This window comes from Rhyacophila brunnea, unplaced genomic scaffold, assembly GCF_057557595.1.
Source record: "Rhyacophila brunnea isolate RB1 unplaced genomic scaffold, BYU_Rbru_1.0 scaffold_3, whole genome shotgun sequence".
NCBI classification, from domain to species: Eukaryota; Metazoa; Arthropoda; class Insecta; order Trichoptera; family Rhyacophilidae; genus Rhyacophila; species Rhyacophila brunnea.
The window spans coordinates 27575749-27596307 of record NW_028232965.1 but is presented as its reverse complement, the minus strand read 5'-3'; the positions used below and the strand labels follow the sequence as shown (position 1 = coordinate 27596307).

Here is a 20559-nt window from a genome sequence, read left to right as displayed (position 1 = left end):
GAGTCATTTTCTTTTTCAAAAAAGTCGTAAAATATACCGGTGTTGACATATTCATTCGCCACCGGTATGTACCATATTGAAAGAAAATAATCGATTTTTATTATTTATTGATTATAAAGATATTACAAAATTTTATTTATGTATGATCCTAATATTGAAGCTTGATTTGATAAAAATAAAAAGGACTTCAAGTTATACACATTTATATTTTTTATAAAAATCGATGTTTTTTAAAATAGATGTAAAAAATATTAAAACTATGAATTAGTCAAAAATCTCTTAAGTGATGCTTAGAAAACTTAATAAAATAAATTTTAATAATAAATATGACCATAAAATATATGTAATAATAGGGTGCGGTCTGATTTAACAAATTCACATTTTTTACATTTTTTACAATTGTAAGTTTATCTTTGACTTAAAATAAAAAATATTTTTCTTTTTAATGTTTTCAGATACATATTTATAAATGAATTTAGTTGAAATTGTAAATTATCAATAAAAAATCTCAAATTGCAAGCTTCGTATTTTTCCGGTAGGTGTCTCTTTAAAAACGGCTCAGTAAAGGCTTCGCCTTAAAGGGAAAGTATTGTTATTTCTTCGACGAACTATTTCAGCTTATTTTTTTAATTATACCTATGTTGTTTTAAATACAGTAAAGTAGTATCAACGAAATGTGGTGTGAACATTAGTTTTGAAAATTTATAATATCGATATGATTCACCATATTATCTACAAGAAAGAAAGCGATGATATTATAGAATATAGTCTTCTGCAGCAGCGTGTTTAGTGACGTAGAGACCCAACGCAATGACTGATCTTGACGCCCCGTACGATAAAAATTAACAATCGAATTTTAATTTTCCAAATAAATCTATGCATTCAAACAATTTAATTTTTTATAAATTATATAAACATGTTTCATTTGAAACAGTCTAGAAATCATAATACATAAGTACATACGTACAGTAGAATACCTACCAATTTAGTACCTATTTGAAAAATAGTTTTCATAGATTTATATTTACAATCATCGAATTAAACGGAAGTATGTGAATTACAATAATGAAGGTATATTTAATAAATACCTTTTCTATTATATAATATATATATATATATATATATATATATACACCCATTCATCTCACAACTACGAAATCTATCATCAAACCTGTGCGTAATATTTGTCATTTCTGCCTAATATGTCTCCAAGCAACGCATGCCCTGCATAATCCTACGATGACGTGACTGCTTTCATTTAAAGCTCGCGAAGTGAATTTGTGAAATAAGTTTATATAGTTCCTGGATAACTACTTCAAGAGTAGCAAGTTTATTATAATATTGTATATTCAGAGATTATATGTAAAATATTGGTAAATAAATGTTTATAAATATAATATTAAATTATTTAAAACTGTCAATAATAGCCGATCTCTATTAATTGCTTAATATATATAGGTGCATTCGTATATATCTACCTAAATACCTACAAGCTAAATGAAAAGAAATCGATGTCAAAGATACAATTTTACGTTGAGGGGGCATTTTTTTATTTTGTTTACTGTTCGCATCTACATAGTTAATTAACATATTTTACCTTATAATCAATATCCATTAAAACCCCTACTTTTAAAGAGGGATTTTCTTACCTATAATCCACTCAGATGTGAGAAAAAAGGATTTTTTTCAAATTTCAATATACATAATTTAATAACTGAGTGGTAAGTTTTAAATCTTCGGAGGCACCCTTTTAAATTTTCTCACGAATCGGTTGCGTCATGTTGCGATTGAAATAATTTATGGTCATATAAATTATGAAATTATAGTGAAATTTAATGAGGTTGCCAGCAACTTGTTGCCAATGTCGACACGGAATGGAAACGCGCCTCCGGTATCCTGACAATTAAATGCGCTTTGTCTACTTCTACATACGTATCTTACTCATGCAATAATATTAACTATTGTGAATAAAAATATCTATTGCTCTAAAAACTATGCCCTTACCGCTTCCTTGACTTCCGTATTGCTTGAAAATCGCTGTCTATGAAAGTCTTATTAGAAAAACCTTTAGAAAAACTTTAGGGAACCAGAATAAAAATGTAATGTAAGTAAGTGGTTTATCTGCTAAAATCTACATCCTCGGATGGCAGCTTGTGTCTTTATCGACACGTGCATCGATGCGTCATTGTAAACAAATAGCACTCTTGAGCTTTCCACGACTCGCCTTCTTGGTAATACTTACGTAATGCAGTTATTCCGTTAGCGGTTACTCTCTCCAGAATTGTTTTGTATAATGTTCCATGCAGAATTCTTACCCAGTACTATTCTTGTATTGTTTCAGCATGTACGAGATACATATCGCACTAACCTTTGATAAATCTTATATCACAAATTATTTTTCAAACTAAACTTTCAAGATACCTACTTGAAATACCATTTTTTGACGTTGGATGGGTCGCCCTCTATGAGGATCGTCTTTAATGGACTCCACATTATTAAACTGCTTGCTTCATAATTTATATACATAGTTTAAAGGAACAGACTCCCATAAACTATCACCATGAGTTCATTGATCTCCTTCGACTTTTTGTCTCACTTGGTAACACATTTTATCACTGAATGCTATTACCATTACATATTAAGAATTTTCTTTGTAGGCTTACACTCTGGTACCCACTTGCCATGTTGTTACTTTAAATATCAGAATCTCATTGAGTAGACACTATGGATGTATCGATTTAAGACAAGTATCCATACATAGGCTTATTTTAGTGAATTCATTTTTTCATATTGGATGTTTTGCAGCACTTTCTTATTACTATTGAATCTGGTAACCTGTTCGTGATTAATGAAGATTTTGGATTGCATATTTCGTTCAAATAAATACCATTTATTTACATAATATGCAACCTTCATCTTCTTCTATAAATAGTTCAACATATTGCATTCGAAGTATGAGCAATAACTAACACTACCATCGAAAAATACAGTTTCGTGTCATAATCTGACTATAGTGGGCCTTGTGCTACTTTCCATAAGCGTTATAATGCGCCACAGGTATACAATATATGACCAATATGTTAGTTATAAAATGTTTTAAACATTAATAAACACTAATATTAAGTCAAAATTAAGGCTCAAATGATTTATTTTTCAAAATATTTCTAGACGCCAGCTCCGCCAAGTGATATCTCCTCTGGTCTCGGTGCTTCTCTCCTTGGATAGGTGGCAACACGTACACAAATTACTTCCTTAATTTCCTTGGCCATGACAACATAATCTTCTATCCAAATATTATTATATACTATATTAATTTATTGAGATATATGAAGTACCTACTTTATTCGGATGTATGTTTCCTACAATATTATATTTTATTCAGTGAAACACAATAGGAATTTTTCAACACTTTAATATGTACCTACAAATAACATTATTATAAAAATATCATTTATACCAACAAAATGTGATATTTCACGCAAAAATAAAAATAGTTTAATTGTCCATTTCATAAGCAAAAATTGCGTCCATAAATCATCTGAAAATTTTGTAATTCATTTTCAATATTTCTATCGTTGTCCCCTACCACAATCATTTTTCAAAAATTTTCAATTTTAATTAAAGATTAAATGAACATTCTTTTCAAAATGTATGTGCATTCCAAATTATTTCCATGAAACGTCAGAACGTAATCCTTTTTTTTCATTTCCATGACCATGGCAATTTAACATTCTATACCTATATATAGAGATGTCATAACATTATACAAATAACAGTGAACATTTTTCGGAATTATTATTTGTATATAATATGTTTATTATCCTATGAAGATCAGTAGGTACTTATTAAATAATATTTTTCAACCATGAGCATTTGAATTTGTATATATGTAATCGCAGAAAAACTGACTGCAATTTTTAAATATAATATTTTCTCGTGCCTAGAACCCCGAATTATCTTATCCGGTCCTTTTGATGAGTAGGTACTATTATTTATACAGGCTAAAACATAAAATGTTCTGCGATACTATGATTTTTTTACAACTCTGCACCTTTGACGTTTTGCTGTATGTTTAATAGTTGTACCTACATAGGTTCCCAAACTTATTCAGTTCATGGTGACCTTGTTGCATCATGATTTTTGCGCAGCGCCCAAAGTCAGAACATACCGAAAAATCTCAAAAATGTTACTCTAATCTCCTTGTCCACATCGTTACGTTAAACTCAGCAGTCACCCGGTATTCATTTTTCCACACATAGAGTCGTTATATCAAAAGAAAAACTGTCAATACTCTGTGTATATTGTACTAAAAATAATGTATTGATATTTGCAATTATTCGTATCAAATGATGTTTGTCCGTGAGTCATTTTCTTTTTCAAAAAAGTCGTAAAATATACAGGTGTTTACATATTCATTCACCACCGGTATGTGCCATATTGAAAGAAAATAATCAATACAAAACAATTGAAGTATCGCTAAAAAAAAATAATAATTTTTGATAGCCGTACCCGCAGACTCTCACTCTCAGGCGCCAGACACTTCGCCGCTAGTGTAGAGACGCCCTAAGCCACGGGTTCCCAATGTTTTCTAGGAGGTTGCCAAAAAATCAATAGAAAAGTGAAAAAATATTGATTAAGTATATAAATTATAATTAAATAACAATATCAGAGAATTTGGCTGGAAGTGGAAAAAACAGTTAGGTACAATAAATCAACAAAAATGTTAACAAACAATATTATATACCTAACCGTTCAGCAATAACCAAACACAGCTAGTCAAATGTAATAAAATTGTCGAAATGAGAAAATCACCTGAAGCATTTAAATCTTCTATGCACGAATTTGCAGAGAACAACGCCGTGGAAAAAATCGAGTAGCACTCGGTTCTACCTAATTTTTTTCTTAAAATCGAAAATATTATCACAGCATTTTATTAGATTGTCATTTCGATTCACAATCGTCGAGGCAAAGGTTGTCCTGAAGTACAATACCTACTTATGGGGCTACATTTATTTAAATGACAAATCGAAACGTGTATTGTCTTAGCCTTGGTAAAATTTAAAAGTATTTGATTTTGAACTAAGCATTTTTATATTATGCTACACTGTAAATAATCAAAAGTTTCTGTTATGTTGTATATACAGCATAAAAATGGGTGTTGTGACTAAATTTAATCATGAAACAGTTATAAAGTAAGAGAAATTGTGATGATCAATAGTCCAGATTTAAATTTTAATTTTATGATTATTTTATATGTATTGCTTCACCTTATTAAAAACGCATTTTTATGTAAATACTTAACTATCATAAGGTCTCGACTAAAAATGGGAACCAGTGCTCTGAGCGTAACCACTTATAAGCGCATTACATAATATATTATATTTATTTTACAAAATATACCCCAATCTCTTTATACTTAGGAACCCGAGATCAACATACGATTCAACGACAGAAGATTGCCATAGATATTTGAAGGAAACAGATGACATGCTTTACTTATAACATTCAACGAGACTGTATGAGAAGACTGAAGATTGTCTATTGGAGATTATAACTCAGAAGAGTTTTCGAAATACAAAAATATGAGCAGTTATTCTACACCTAATGGTTAAAACTTGAATAAAGTACCTATTGAGTAAATACATAATTGGTTATTATTTTTGAAATTTGGAATTTGATTAAAAACTTAAATCTAATTATGAAAATAAAGTATTGTCCTAACTCATAATTCAAGAACAGGCCACGATTGCGCCCACCGTGAAGCACAAGTACCTAATCTTACAATGGAAATGGGTATCTTTCCGGAAGTGTGGAAGATATTTATGGTTAGTTCAATTGAATGGTCCAGAGTCATTAGCGAAGAATTACAGACCGGCAGCTGTTCTCTCTGCACCTGCAAAAGTTATTGAGAAGATCATGCACATGATTTCTCAAAAAATTGTGTCACTTATAATGAATGAACATGGATTTGGAGCAAGCCGATCAACGAAAACTAACCTGATAGCATTGACCGATTGTGTCGTCAGCACTGGATATAGGCTGTCAGGTTGACTGTTTTTACAATGACTTCTGAAAAGCATTTGACAGAGTTGATCATGACAATAACCTGATGAAAAAACTCCAACTTATTGGATTGTCTGATCGATGTCTGAAGTTATTCGAGAATTATTGTTTGACGAATCTATAACAATATGTACCGTTCGGCGTCTATCAGTCAAGGACATTAATTTAAAACATTGGTTATTAAAAATATTATGTTTTTGTTGTTCGCTGATGTCTTGAAACTTTTCATGGAATTTGTTATCTTGGAATTGTCATCAGCTCAAACTTGAAACAGATAATATAGGTAATATTAAATTGGGGAAATTGTAACAAACTGGACTTCTATATTGAGACATACTAATAAGTAGGTAATCTTTTGTCATTTAATACTCTCGCGGGTATTGTTTTTCCAATATTCAATCAATGGCAGAACTCTACCATTCTTGTTAGTGTTGACCTGTATATCCCTGATAACTATCTTAGAAATCGTGAACATTGGTTGTTTGTTTTCGCAAGATGCAAAACTAACTTGCCATTGGTAATGCTAATTGAGCGGGCAATAACTGTCTTTAACCAAATCGCTTCGAATATTGATATATTCTACATACGTGAGGATGAGTTTGGGTGGAAGTTGTTTTATAAATTCTTAAAATATGGTCTACTTAGCTCATTCAGCGTACTTCCATGTACTTACCACATCATTTTTTTATTTACTCAATAATATTATATTCTTTTTATATTGGTTTTTAATACTTTTTAAAACATTTTTGTACATCTTAGTTCACTAGGCATATGTAAATAAATAAATTTGAATTTAACTAAACAAGATATTATATTGCCAGCCACTTGATCGATGGGTTGTTGATTCGGCTCATGATGGCTGAAAATTAACAAAATTGTCTTTTCAATCAAAAACAAAATATAGCCAACAACCGATCCTCATAAAAAAATCTTAAAACACCCATATTCTATGGAGTTAATAATTCATAATCTGCTCATATAGGTAAATAAATTGTTTGTTAACAATGGCAGACAGTAATAAAATTTAGGGTGGTAAATGAGATGGTCGAAAATGTTACTCTGATTACATTGCAATCCATTCATCACTTTATAGGATTGTTATTGTACCAACCGGTCGGTGTCCATACTTTCTATTCCATGAAACATATTGTATTTAGTTGAAAAATGAACTCTTCTACATTGAAAGAAGGGTGATAATTGTAAATCTACATTAATATCTTCAACAAATTCTGTTATGTGTCCACTAAAATATTGAGAATTTTAATAGTATCCTTAGAAGTCAATGATACAAATGGATAATAATACAATTTATTATTTAATGACATAATATTTATGGAACACTTTATTCGTAAATTTATATATTAAATCCCTTACAGTTACTATCTTTACGTAAATAACACTGTTTTGAGATATTTACATTGATATTTTGAATTTCTCATATTTTTGTCAGTCCTGAAATGAGCAAAATTTTTTACTCTGCAGACCAAAATTAAAATACTTGCGGCGGGCCACAAAAATTAGGACATATTATGGCCAAATAACCAAATGTAGTAAAAGTTAAATTATTAATTTAATGAAATTTAACATCAATTCTAGAATTATAAACAAGGGCCACAGTTTGTTGGCCAGATGTGGCCCAAAGGTTACAGGGCCTACAGGTTTCCCATGACTTCTTTTGTAGGTCTTTGTATAAAAAAATGTATTTAAAAATTTCATTTTTTTATTAAAATTATGTAGATGAGATATTCTGGGAGGGTTCATTTTTATATCCAACTCAAATATGACCAAAACGAGTTTTTGTTGGGAGGTTGAAGTAGGTACGGCCTTATGGTGGAGAGTCCAAAAGAAATTTTTGAGACTCCTTTACTTTCGGCTGTATGGATATTATCCGTGGCTCTATCCGACTGACTTTCTCTTAGGTATGCTTACGTTTTTTTTCTGACCATGTCCGATCCTAATAGAATCATATGGGCCTCCACAGAGTAGAGGTTAATGCCAGCGCTCCATTGGCGAGCCAAAAAATAGTCCGATTTGTCTATGCTCTGCTACTGATCAACGAACGAATAAAAATCGAGCTGCCAAAAGTCAAAAGTTGCGATTATCGTCTTCCGATAATCCTATAATTTTGTGTTATTTATATCTAGACTTGCATAAAATAATATAGCAGTGAAAACAACACAAGTTTTACGTTTCATTTTATGAATTTCATAAATACAAATAAAAAAAAAATTGATAAATCTCTCATTTTCTTATGTGTAAATTAACAAATTAATCAATGAAAATGTTTAAAACAATTACAAATTTTGTTCGGTCCGAATGATCGCGTGGTAATTATTTCAAATTGAATTTGCATAGTGATCGACGGACGAAGTCTGGCAACTCGGAGAGTAAAATATCAAACATGTTTGAAATCCAGCGAGCCTGGTCTGCGGATTAAAAAGTTCGCAGATCTGGGGTGCTCCACGCGAAAAAAAAGTCCGAAGACTGTAAATCGTCTGACTTGCATGCCAATGGAGCGCCGGCTTTATATTAACAGATTTTTGATACTGTAGCTTAAAATTTAGAAAGGATCTTTATTTAGCTACATATTTTTTCAGACTTATACGCGGCGTAAATGAGAACTCTGCCATTCTTGGTGGTGTTGGCTTCTGTGTCTCTGATAATTACCTTAGGAATCGAGGGCATCCGTTGTTTGTTCTCCCAAGGTGCAGAACTAACCTGCCATTCGTAATGCCAATAACCATGTTTAATGAAATCGCTTCAGATATTGATATATTCCACTTACGTGAGGGTGAATTTAGATGGACGTTGTTTTAAAAGTTTTTAAAATAGGATCTATCAAAATTCACTCTGTATGCTTCTCTACTATCTACTTTTATTTTTGTTATTTTATTTCTCTTATTTCATTTCTTATTGTATTATTAACTCACATTTCTGTATTTTTTATTTTAAAAATTATTAACACTTATTTTATGCCATGTCGTGAACGCTTTAAATGTATAATTTGTTATGTTCATTATATGTAAAATAAATAAATTTGAATGATATCTATAAAACGAATACTGACAATGTATAATTCATTTCTAAAAGTGCTTTATTACAAAAATGTAAATAATATCTTTGTTATATTTGGAACAAAAATAAAAAAAGTCTCATTAGAGTGCCACAAACATATGAATGCTTACCGGTGACACCATAAATTTTTCCAGATTAAATTAATATACCCTTCTTTCATAGGTATTAATATTTTCCAGAATTACCAAACTTTATTATTTTGGACTTAGAATGCACATTTAGTAACAATTAAGATGTACAGTACTCTCTCATTAATCCGCCACCCCAAAAACCAAACAAGTATCCAATTAGTGAAAACGGCGGATTATAGTGCATTTATATACAAAATATGGTAAAAATTAAAACAGGTATTTCGTAAAAAATAGTTTTTTTGATAAATTTGTACTAGCAAATTAGTTTTATTTATAATCAAAATTAAGTATTTACTAAATTATACATATTTATAAACTAAGTTTATTAACTAAATATTAAACAGTACATCACTTCACACAACCAGTTGATCAGTGAGGCAGATATTCTTGTATGGCTTAGGATTCCTGGCTTTCCCTGTGACCAAAAACATCAGTTTGTGTGTCCCGGTTGCATTGGAGCACAGCATAATTATTGTGATGCGGTCCTTGGGACACTTTCCTCCTGGTGCATTACTTTCTTCGCGATGAACGTACGTTTTACGAAGGAGAAGTTTCCAAAATAAACTCGTCTCATCTGCGTTGTATTATACTTGTACGCAGCAGACTACTGAATTTGACAATCAAATACTGGCGAATTATAGAGATTGATTGGCTCGGTGGCGCTATAGATATGCATATTATGACCAAAGTTTTAATTATAAAAAGTTTTAAAATATGATTTAGTACTAATATTTAAACAACATGATCCCTTGCCTATTCATGTAAAATTTTTCTAAAAAAACTATAATTTCTTTCCAAAATATTTCTAGGCACCACTTGGATACACCATAGCAGAGGGACCTCCCTCCGCCGGTCTCGTTGCTTCTCTCCTTGGATAGATGACGACACTTCTAACTGCTTTCGTAATTTCTTTGAGTATGACAATGTAACATTCTATCTAGATGGTTAGTACATATTATTTTATTAATTTATTGAGATATATGAGTACCTACCAACTTTATTTCGTTAATGCTACTTGCAATATTATATTTTATACAGTGATACCTCAATAGGAATAAATTGTTCAACATATTATTATGTATTGTATTTATAACATCATTATGTGATATTTTGCATGAAAATAAAGTTTCATTATTCATTTACAACCAAAATTTCGCATATTATATTTCATTGTTCATTTCCAAAATGTTTCATTGTTGATTCCTGACCACTATTTCACAAATTTAGAATTTTAATTATCAAATAAGCTGGGAAAAACATATCAATTCATAATCAGCTACTGATGTAAATTATTGTTTGTTTACCATGAGGCATAAAAAATTCATAGGGTGGTGGAATGAGAATAATAAAAACAATTGAAAAAAATGATTATTATTTATTCTTTCTATCTTAGATTACTTACTCATTTCAAGTTATAACGACAATATTATACAAGATTTTGATTTTATTACATTATTACGTCCTTTCTAGCGCTCTTTCTTTCATTCTGGTTATAAACGCTGCACCTTTATTTTTTCTGAAGTTTTCGTAAGGGTCATTTAAATTTACACCCACACCTAAAACATAAAAAAGATATAAGCCTGATTAGTAAGCCAGCCAAACTATTATATTTGTAATATTATATAATGTATGGCTAGGAAGTGTAATGCAATTAAGTACACATTGATCTTTTGGAGCATGATACAAAATTTATAAACTTACTTCTCTACTATAAGTACACAAAATGTATTAATTCACCTTTGTATTTATCTTGACGGTCTCGCACGGAACCAGCATCGATGGGTGCAACTATTCCTTGTCCTGCCGCACCCAGACCCAGACCTTGGCCCCATCCCATCTTCCTTAACATCTGGTGACCTTTGTTCGACGGGTCAAGCTCTGACATTTCAGGTTGATTTGAATTTGCGAAGGAAGATCCGCCCCTGGTTGCAAATAAATTTATGGATATTTCAATAAAAATCATATTAAACTCGTAATTACTCATACTTCAATTCAATATAAATTATAACCATTCTGACAAAACAACATTTTTGCTCAATAACAATGCAGCTGTCCATATTATTGTTTTTCAAAAAAGTATCCAATACCATATTGCATTGATTATAAGATGCACCCTTATTTTAGAAAACGGGTAACCCTCGTTCATCACGACCCCGGCGATTGCAGAAAAGTTGTTATATCGCGATCATTTTTTAATATTTTTTGTTCACCACTTATTTTGACATGTGCCAGGAATCATTGTAATGAGTTGAATAACGCGTGTACGATCAGGTTGTTTCAGTTATCAACAAATTTTACATAATAAGTGCAGACAGGCCAAGCAGGGTAAACAATGTCGATTATTTTTTGTAACGCGTTACAAAATGAATGTTAATTTAATGTATCGTATTCATGTTACTTTTATTTTATGAATGATGTTTATTTTATTAATTTCATTTTGTATATGAAAAAAAATATTTTCATGCTGTCAATTGTTTTGTTTTTCAAATCCCCTGTTGAGTGTTCAAAACATATCCCTCAAGGGTTTTAGTCAAGCAGCATTTCTTAAAGGTACTCCACTATTGACTCGGGATTATCTCCCAAACAGCTGACCCATTTCTGCATGTTTTAATGCTGTCACTCTTTTTATCTCACTAGAAGGGGTCAACTTAAATCCATCCGCAACCAGAATTCATTATAAAAGGTTTGTTAACTGAAACGTCACGAGGATGGAGTTGGCTCTGGTCATGCCACCAGGAAAAACAACCAACCACTAATTTATATTTTCATCATCTCAAATACTTGCTCCGCCACATCAGCTTACCCCCCACGCACCAACCATACTCCAGTACCTCCGGGGATTGTCACAGCTACTAAATATTTGACAGCGATTGTAAAACCAAATAATAGGAAAATACATGCATCTTACAATCAATGCAATATTAACTTACATAATATTATTATTATTTATGTAAACCTCGTAAATCCAACACATTTTTTTCAGGAAATAGTAAAAACCATAAATAGAATTCCGAAATTTTTAAATGAAAAAAAAGAACCAGAAGAATTCCATACAAAATGATGATTCATAGTATTTACGAGATTTGCAAAATTTTCTCATTGTACACACACAAATTACGAGACTTTTGTAGATTGCCTTTGAGATGATTAAACATAATATGGGTGCAAGAATCTTACAGAGAAGTATTCGATAATACTGTCGTATTCAATAAAAATCTATTTTAGTTAGAGCGACAACATATTACATTTTCAATGTCTACTCGTTCTTCACTGCAAATAGGTGTTCTGGAAACATTTTATAGTGATAATAAACTTACGTGAAGAAAAAAATGTTATTTCATGAACCCTTCCTACGCGCTTCATTATAATTGCTTAGTACAGTCGGCATCTCGTGAATAAAATTTTAACTGCCATCAATTAAAAAAAAAATGAAAAACTGTCTATTCAATTCGACAAAAACAAAATAGTTAAAGCAATCTTACGAAAAGCCAGGCGGCGAAGGTGACCTCTCGGATGGTTTAAAGGAGCGGCCTGATTGTCCAGTCCCCTTGAAACCGATCATCTCAGGCGAGGCTCTATCGGGTGAGGATCCCATCCCCATCATGGAAGGAGGGGGCGAGGGGATGGGAGATCGGCGAGAGCGTCTGCTGCCGCGTCGGCCGCCGCCTCGATCTCGGTCTGCAGGGGACACAGAACGGTGGCGCGGCGCCGCTGGTGATTTGGACCGTGACCGTTCTCGGCTTTTGCTTCGACTCTTGGATCTGTCAACAAACACCCATTCTCATATTTTTTGCAAAGTACAACTGATAGCCCGTTGAGATGTTTCGTAATTATGTAATATCTTAATTTGGATACAATGAAATGGTAAGACTTAGGAAAAGAGCATTGAATCCTCATCCAAATATGCAAAAAAGACATTGCACAAAGGCAGTAGAATTTAGAGAATGGCTATAAATCTGTTATTCTTTAATCATTTGATATCAGTATATCTTTTCCAAAGAGTATTGACTGCCACCCCTCACAAAGACATCCTCCCAGCCGCCCATTTTAAAAATAAACAAATACTGCCAAACTAATCAAATTCTTTTATTGTGGTCGTGCGAGATGAACTGCACTACTTTTCCTAACCACACCTTTGCGCCATGGTGGGGGCGTCGCTGACATTAAACATATTGCCAGACTAGTAAAATAAAAAGTTGAACCACTGTCCATCAATATGATTTCTTCCAGTATGCAGGAAGTAGGCAATGTGTTTATTGTCTATGGTTGCATTGCGGGCTTTGTTAAGATAACACCTATTGTATTGTCTCGCCTTGGTGCTCCTCCCACCGGCTCTTGTTCCCTGCCCAATTATCGAACATTACTGGTTATCGACTCTGTTTATATATGCTGATTTGTCATAAATCTAACCCCCCCAACCCGGTGCTTAATTTAGCTTGGAAAACCACAAATGAACCAAATTAATCAAAAAAAATCTAATGTAATTAACGCTTAAGTTTATATGTATTAAGGGGATGTCATTTGCGCCAGATCTGCTTTGAACATTCAACATTTTATAATAATTTGAATCACCTATATCTTCTGGTAGGCGGCGACCGATTGCCGAGATAGTCGTACTGAACGGGAGTCGGCGATCGGGACTTCACCCGCTTTCCTTTTCGTATGTCTTCTTCCTTTTGTTGACGTACAGAATTTTTGGTTTTATAATATTCATAGAGACCTAGCTTCTCCCATCCTTCTCTGAAAATAGATAAAAATTATGAAATTTCTCGCAAGTCACCTTCATAATGCATAATGCATTCAAAAAGCCGCTAGATCAGTTAATTTTCGACCAGGGAGATTGAGTGGGTTTACTGAATTGATGGCTGACAATTCAATGGTAAACATGGTTGGCTATCAGACAAGAATGATTTTTAGATAAATAGGATGCAATAATCAGCAAATGATGATATGCTTCAAAAAATACGTTTGTGGTTTTTTTTCAAGGCTTTTTTATTAACTGATTTATGAGTTGCGTGAACGCGTTGGACTATCACACCGTGGGTCCCAGGTTCGAATCTTGGGTCTGACAAGTACACATATTGTTTTTCAATTTGTGTGTGAGTCAGGGTATGTAGCTAATAGGTTGAGCAAGTGGCTGACATCCATTTCTCGTAAAAAACAAAATCTGTTAATACAAACCTCTACTCTGTGGAGGCCCATATGATCCTATTAGGATCGGACATGGTCGAAAGAAAGATTTATGAAACAACAAACAAGTTATCAGTTTTACAGTTTAATCCAAACTGGATCATATTGGTATAAAAATTAGGTTTGTGTATTTTTTAAGACATGTCAACATTTAAACGTTATTCCAGCCAGCTGTGCAAGCTTAATACCAAATGAATATTTGAACTGCATAATGCCATAACAGATCAAGCAATATGTACATTTAAAAAAATGTGAATGAAAACTATGAGCAGAGCGATTTAATTAATTACAAAAACATTTAACTGACAAAAATATAGAGAGTTTTGAACTAATGCACTAATGCATACGTATTTAAGAATAGATAACTTTAACGTCTAACTTAAATGTCACATGATTTATAAACAGTTAAAACATGCCAATATTAAAGTTTAGATAATAGTTAAAATAGCCTTTCTGCTCATAAATTTCTTCCACAATATATTACAAAAAAAAGTACGTAAAACTATAGTAAGTAATAAGAATCATAATTGCATATAAGTATTAATTACCCTAAGGATTTAATTTGATACCTGTCTTGGGGTCTAGTGTGATTGGGTTTAGAGTAAAATGCGTTAACAGCTAATAACAAACGTTCCGACGGCGGTGCCGGAGGAGGCAACCTAATTGCGTCCGGATCCAAAGGTTTATAATCACTATCTTCCAACTGGAATAACAATAATATTAATTTATTTATGTAACATTCAATAAAGAGTATAATGCAAAATGTATGCATTATATCGCAGGACAACCGGAAGATATCTTTAGAATTTTGTCTATCACAAATATTCCATAACACCTCCATATAAAAAATTAAGAAATGCGTACGCTTAAATTCAATTATTCAATATATTAATTGAACTGGTGTTTACATGGTAGAACTCCATTATTATGGTTTTGAAACAAAGTTATTTTTATAATTTCTACTTTAATAACAAAAATAACTTTGTTTCAAAATCATTAACAAGAATGTATTCATGTTTTATAATATGTAGCGTACATTTTATATTCATATGATTATAGCTATGATAATCTAAACAATAATTATAATTTGATTCTTTTTCTGTCATATCTTGATTTGTAATTTAAATAGCATTCAAAAATTTTCAACAAATTCTTCAAAACTAGTTTTCATTGATTCGATAAAAATATTTAAAATAAGAACAAAAACGATAATTTGAAATATAGTCAAAGAAAGTTCCAAAATATTTATTGATGTAATGGCAGACAGCCACCCACATTTATTTAATTGGTGTTGCAAAAATAAATCAAAACAATGAAAGAAAGGTGAATATTTGCATAATTAAGATGAAATGAATTTTTTAATAATGATGAAATATTATTTTTTCCTACCATTATCAGTGGCACCATCAGCCCTGCAGGTAATTCAAAGTATGGTACAGACGGCAAAAGATCTTCTGGGCACACTTCCGGAACGGTATTGAAACCGGGCGGGGGCTTTGAGAGATCTGGAAGACCGTTTTGGAAGGACGGGGGCAAGCTCTCAGTAAAAAAGCAAGGAGGCGGCTGTGATAAATTGAAGTTCAATTCATTCATAGCATCTTCCGCTGTACTATTGGCAGTGTCATTATTTGAGTTTTGATTATAACTGTGATCAAAATCGTAACCGCTCTCATCAGCATTCCCTTGTTGGCCGTTGGATGATCCGTAACCGAGTTCACTCGGAGCTCGGTCACCGGCCGGGAACATTTGTCGATTAGGGTTCGTATTGCAGAAACCCGATTGATCGTACGGCATCATCGGGTTTCCTTGAATCTGACCCTGCTGAGGGAACATACTCTGTTCGGTGAAACCGGGCGGACAAAAATTTGGATTTTGTTGCATTTGATTTGTCATATTGTTCTGCGTCATCACTGCATTTTGGTCGGGGGCGATTTGTTGATTCAAAGTCACCTGCCCTTCCAACACTTGTTTTTGGATTTCAAGTTGCTGTATCTGTTGCAAGGTGTGAGCCACAAACGCCTGATGTTGCTTTTGATAACTGGAAAATCAATCATGAAGTGAAAATGTTACAAACACTTCAATAGGAGGAACACATTATCATAATAATATGCAGGAACAGATAAACATTATGGATAATTTTTGATCTATACTAACTTTTCAAATGTGGTTTTAGTCTGTTGTGCCAAAGGTGTTATGAGATTGGCATATTGCGAAATGAGGTTTGTCTGATATTCTTGATAAGAATTAGTCGGATCTTTCATTTTATCAATGACGGATGACTCAAAATAATTGCTTTTTGACTCCCACAGTTTTAATAGTTTATTTAGTTTTATTTCCTGCTCCTCGGTAATGGCTGAAAAAATCAATCACATTGGTAACAAAAAATATTATTGACTAAGCGTGAAAAAATAAGACTCATTTAAGAAAACTAACTACATATTTTACTGTATGTCAGATGAACTCATAATTACCTATACTGGCATTGCAAAACATGGGTACCACTGCAGTCTCTAGACATTTTTTGAGATCATCTGCATTCTTTCTTGCACTAAAACATAAATTCATTTTTTATTCCATCTACTATTATTAGCCTAAAACACTTGAGTTGCGTATTTCGCAGCTTCACAAAAGATTTATATTAACATTAACGTCAATAAGCTACAATTCAATTATAATCGAGTGAATATGAGAAATCAAGCTAAGAAGTCAATGATGTTTCTTCAATCCGTTTCAATAATTAATATTCCCATTGCTATAGTATTTCGTGTAATGAAGGAATAAACATTTTCTCAAACTTGTACATAATAACTACGCTACTGGAAAAAATTAATCGCCAGATGGTAGGACCTAGATGCACTTTTAGCGAAAACTTTGACTCTTGTCTGGTGATACTTTGATTAGGTACATTTAGTACAAATACATAATTTCTCAGTTTGACTATTTATAATTATTGTAATTATTCAAAATACACATTATGTAATAATTATTTAACAAGTGTTCTTTTAGGAAATCCTACACTACCTTCCAGACAATTTTAAATTTTACATCCCGACCCTGGAGACACAACAAAAAAAACTGTGGAGTGTTGCATTATGTGACTGTAAAATTATTCATCAAAACAACAGGTAGGTAATCAAAGTCATGACACCCACAAAAAATAAATCATACCGCTTACCAGTGATGCAGAACATCATTGACCAAATAAATTATGTGAAGTTTTTGAGTGAAATTTGCACCAATACCAGTTAACTTTTTAAGAAGGTATTGTGCCACAACAGTTCCTGCGTCATGCGAAGTGGCATGGCTTAAAATCCAGCCCTTACCTGGAATAATAATTAAAATAGTATAAATATATTACTTCATTCATGAGAAAAATATAAAACGAAATGTTTAGTTTTAAATATTTACCTGCAGATATACTGTCTTTGGTACAAGAGTCAATGATGGGTTGCAGAATGTTATCGAATTCAGTGAGAGAGATATTACATTGAGTCGACAGATTTTGGATCATTTCAGTCTGTGCATTTGCAACGGCTTTTTCTATTTCAGATTGTTGTTGTTGTACTAAGACCTGAAAATATTTACCAATATATTATTATCCTCTGTATTTTTACTGATGTTAACATTCTAACTATATGTGCAAGAACATAAATTAAAGGTCTCCGATTTAATGGTCGTATGAAGCTGATTAAATAGTGCCGCAGATGATGTCATGAGATTTTATAACTTTCTTTTTAGACCAAACCAAACCAAACCTAACCTAACCTAACCTAACCTAATCTAACCTACCCAAACCAAATATAACCTAATATAACCTTAGTTTGTGATAATGATACATCAAAATGTATGAAAATTTCAAATTAACAATTATTGGATCGGAAAGCCTATGCACCGACAGAAAAGGGTATTTATTATAATTGTCTACATGGAATTTACTGTTTTCGTAAAAAAAAATATAAAAGCTCATGACAACATCTGCGGTACAATTACCAAATATTGATTAGCTGCATCAGCAAGCATCAAAAAAATTGCAATTAGGTATTACGTTGTTCAATGGCAAAGATCCTTACAAGACGATTATTTAGTGCTTACCTAAAAAATATCAGTGGTAAAGACTTAACAGCAAATTTGTATTTCAAAATTAATGTTCCCTTTGAATTGTGCGATATGACAATGCAAAAATAATTTATATATTGGTGATTTAAAAAAAACAAGTGACCTTTATATTTATCTTGCTGAATCAATAAATTATTGCAAACTATTCCATAAGTTAAAATACATACAAGTCGTTGGTGATGGTACACTGATCAAAAATATATCGTCACATCAATATTACAACTAGATAAGTTGATTTTCACTGTTTTTGAGATAGCTATTGAATATGATTCTACATTTTCTTCTTTACAAATTGATAAAACTAGGTACTTAAATAAGTCAGAAAATAATGGGAAATGTATTAATTTTGTGTAGGAAAATATTAGATAACTTTAAAACAAAAATGCATTAAATAATTAAAATAATATTTCTACAATATTTTTTCATACAATTGAACATTATTTAATTATTCCCAATTAGACAAGCACAATTTTCCATTTTTATTTTAAATATAATTATAGCCTAGATTTATGTTAATCAAGTAAAATTTAAATTTCACTTTCCCAACAGTGACCAAATCAGAGTTATCTAATTATTGTAGTATTGAGGTGATGATATATTCGTTTATCCATAAAAAAAGATAAGAAAGATATGAGAATAACATTCTTCCGACGGCGGATTCATCTTTATGCTGTGGTTTGGTGTATATATATATATATATATTACACATATATATATATTCTTTTTAGCACTACAGCATGCCATGAGGCCCAATGACAGTAGTGTAGTAATAGAAGTGAAACAATCATAAACACCCAGGTTTCGAGAAAATCAAATAAATATATTGTGACCTCACCGGGAATCAAACCAAGAACCCCCAGATCAAAGGCCAGCGCCTTACACACTGAACTACGAGGACCTAGTAGGGAGGGTATCTAGTTTAGTATGAATATATTTTTTATCTCACACACTTTTTATAGCACTCGCTGCGGCCGAATGGCGAAAAAAGGGCTATATACAATAAAATCAAAGGTACTGAATAATTTGTTGTGAACATAATGTTTTATGTGAATGAAACTACTGAATAGAAAAAAATGCAAAGCATTAGGTAAATACTTACTGTTTGTTGGGCATTAAGATTAGCTTCAGATTGTTTAATTTGTTCCTGAAGTACAGTTTGCTGCGCTGTGATTGCTTCAGCAGCCGGAGGCACCGGTAAAGATGTGACTACTGGTGGATTCTGTTCTGGTAAGACATGTCGGGCGAGCCACTGCGAGAGATCAGGTCTTACAGGAAGTCCGCCAGCCATTGCCAAGCCCTGTTGTATATTCATTGTTGGCCCAGCTGGTTGATTTATATTATATTGGCCGCTTTGAGCCGCGTATCCGCTGTCTCCGCGCCGATCCGATGATTGTTTTAAAACTACAAACAGCAGGATAACAAGTCAAGTAGTTCTATATAATTATGACGTATTGTTGCAGCATAAGTATTTCTCATATAATTAGTCGAATAAAATTACCGTCACTAGTCATACTTACTCGCTTGTTCTGTGGTTACTTTGTATTGATAGTAATTAAAATGTTCTCCACCATATAAGAAACTAAATTTAGGATTGTTTTTCTGCTTTGACTTAGTCATTTGTTCAAATTCAGGACCATTTCGAGCCACAAATTGTGCTAGTTTGTCTATTATATTACGTAAATCCGTATCTGAAATAATTAAATAGCTATAAGTCAAACAATTTGTCATATTTTTGAAATAATGTTAGTATATTCCTATGATTCAGGTTATGTTTGTCAATTTTTGTTTTCCTAAGTAATGTAATGTAAAGCTCAAGACAAACCTTGAGGGGGCTGCGGTAAGTCCATATTTAAATTAGTATTATGTGCACAATGCTCATCTAAACTTTCTATTTCTTAAAAGACGTTATTTATAGTAGAATAAACGCCAAACTAAGCTCGACGTTGGACAAAACAGCCACCATTTTAATTAACTGAGTGTTGCT

At 32.2% G+C, this 20559-nt stretch overlaps 2 protein-coding genes across 5 annotated transcripts in view; one reads left to right on the top strand and one right to left on the bottom strand.

Moving 5' to 3' along the window:
* The window catches only part of LOC147068139 (flexible cuticle protein 12-like), a 23483-nt gene extending 12841 nt beyond the window's left edge, over nucleotides 1-10642 (top strand). The window contains exon 4 of one of the 3 annotated variants that reach the window (XM_085953140.1): nucleotides 10079-10642. In XM_085953140.1, the coding sequence (XP_085809266.1) occupies nucleotides 10079-10147 (69 nt within the window). In that variant the 3' untranslated portion in view covers nucleotides 10148-10642. Of the gene's footprint in view, nucleotides 1-3168; nucleotides 4596-5420; nucleotides 5638-10078 lie in introns of those variants that run through there. The other 2 variants (XM_085953144.1, XM_085953143.1) reach the window with 2 other exon arrangements.
* Nucleotides 10625-20559, bottom strand: scaf6 (SR-related CTD associated factor 6). Of its 2 annotated transcripts, none has more exons than XM_085953138.1 (13): nucleotides 20398-20559; nucleotides 20093-20263; nucleotides 19675-19976; nucleotides 17868-18030; nucleotides 17635-17782; nucleotides 16931-17007; nucleotides 16614-16812; nucleotides 15849-16497; nucleotides 15008-15162; nucleotides 13842-14009; nucleotides 12752-13030; nucleotides 11007-11191; nucleotides 10625-10825 (listed from the first exon to the last, which is right to left on the bottom strand). In XM_085953138.1, the coding sequence occupies exons 1-13, from the start codon at nucleotides 20420-20422 to the stop codon at nucleotides 10725-10727; spliced, it is 2622 nt and encodes an 873-aa protein (XP_085809264.1). In that variant the 5' UTR covers nucleotides 20423-20559; the 3' UTR covers nucleotides 10625-10724. The 2 variants fall into 2 exon arrangements, with proteins under 2 accessions (XP_085809264.1, XP_085809265.1); XM_085953139.1 differs by having other exon boundaries at nucleotides 15029-15162.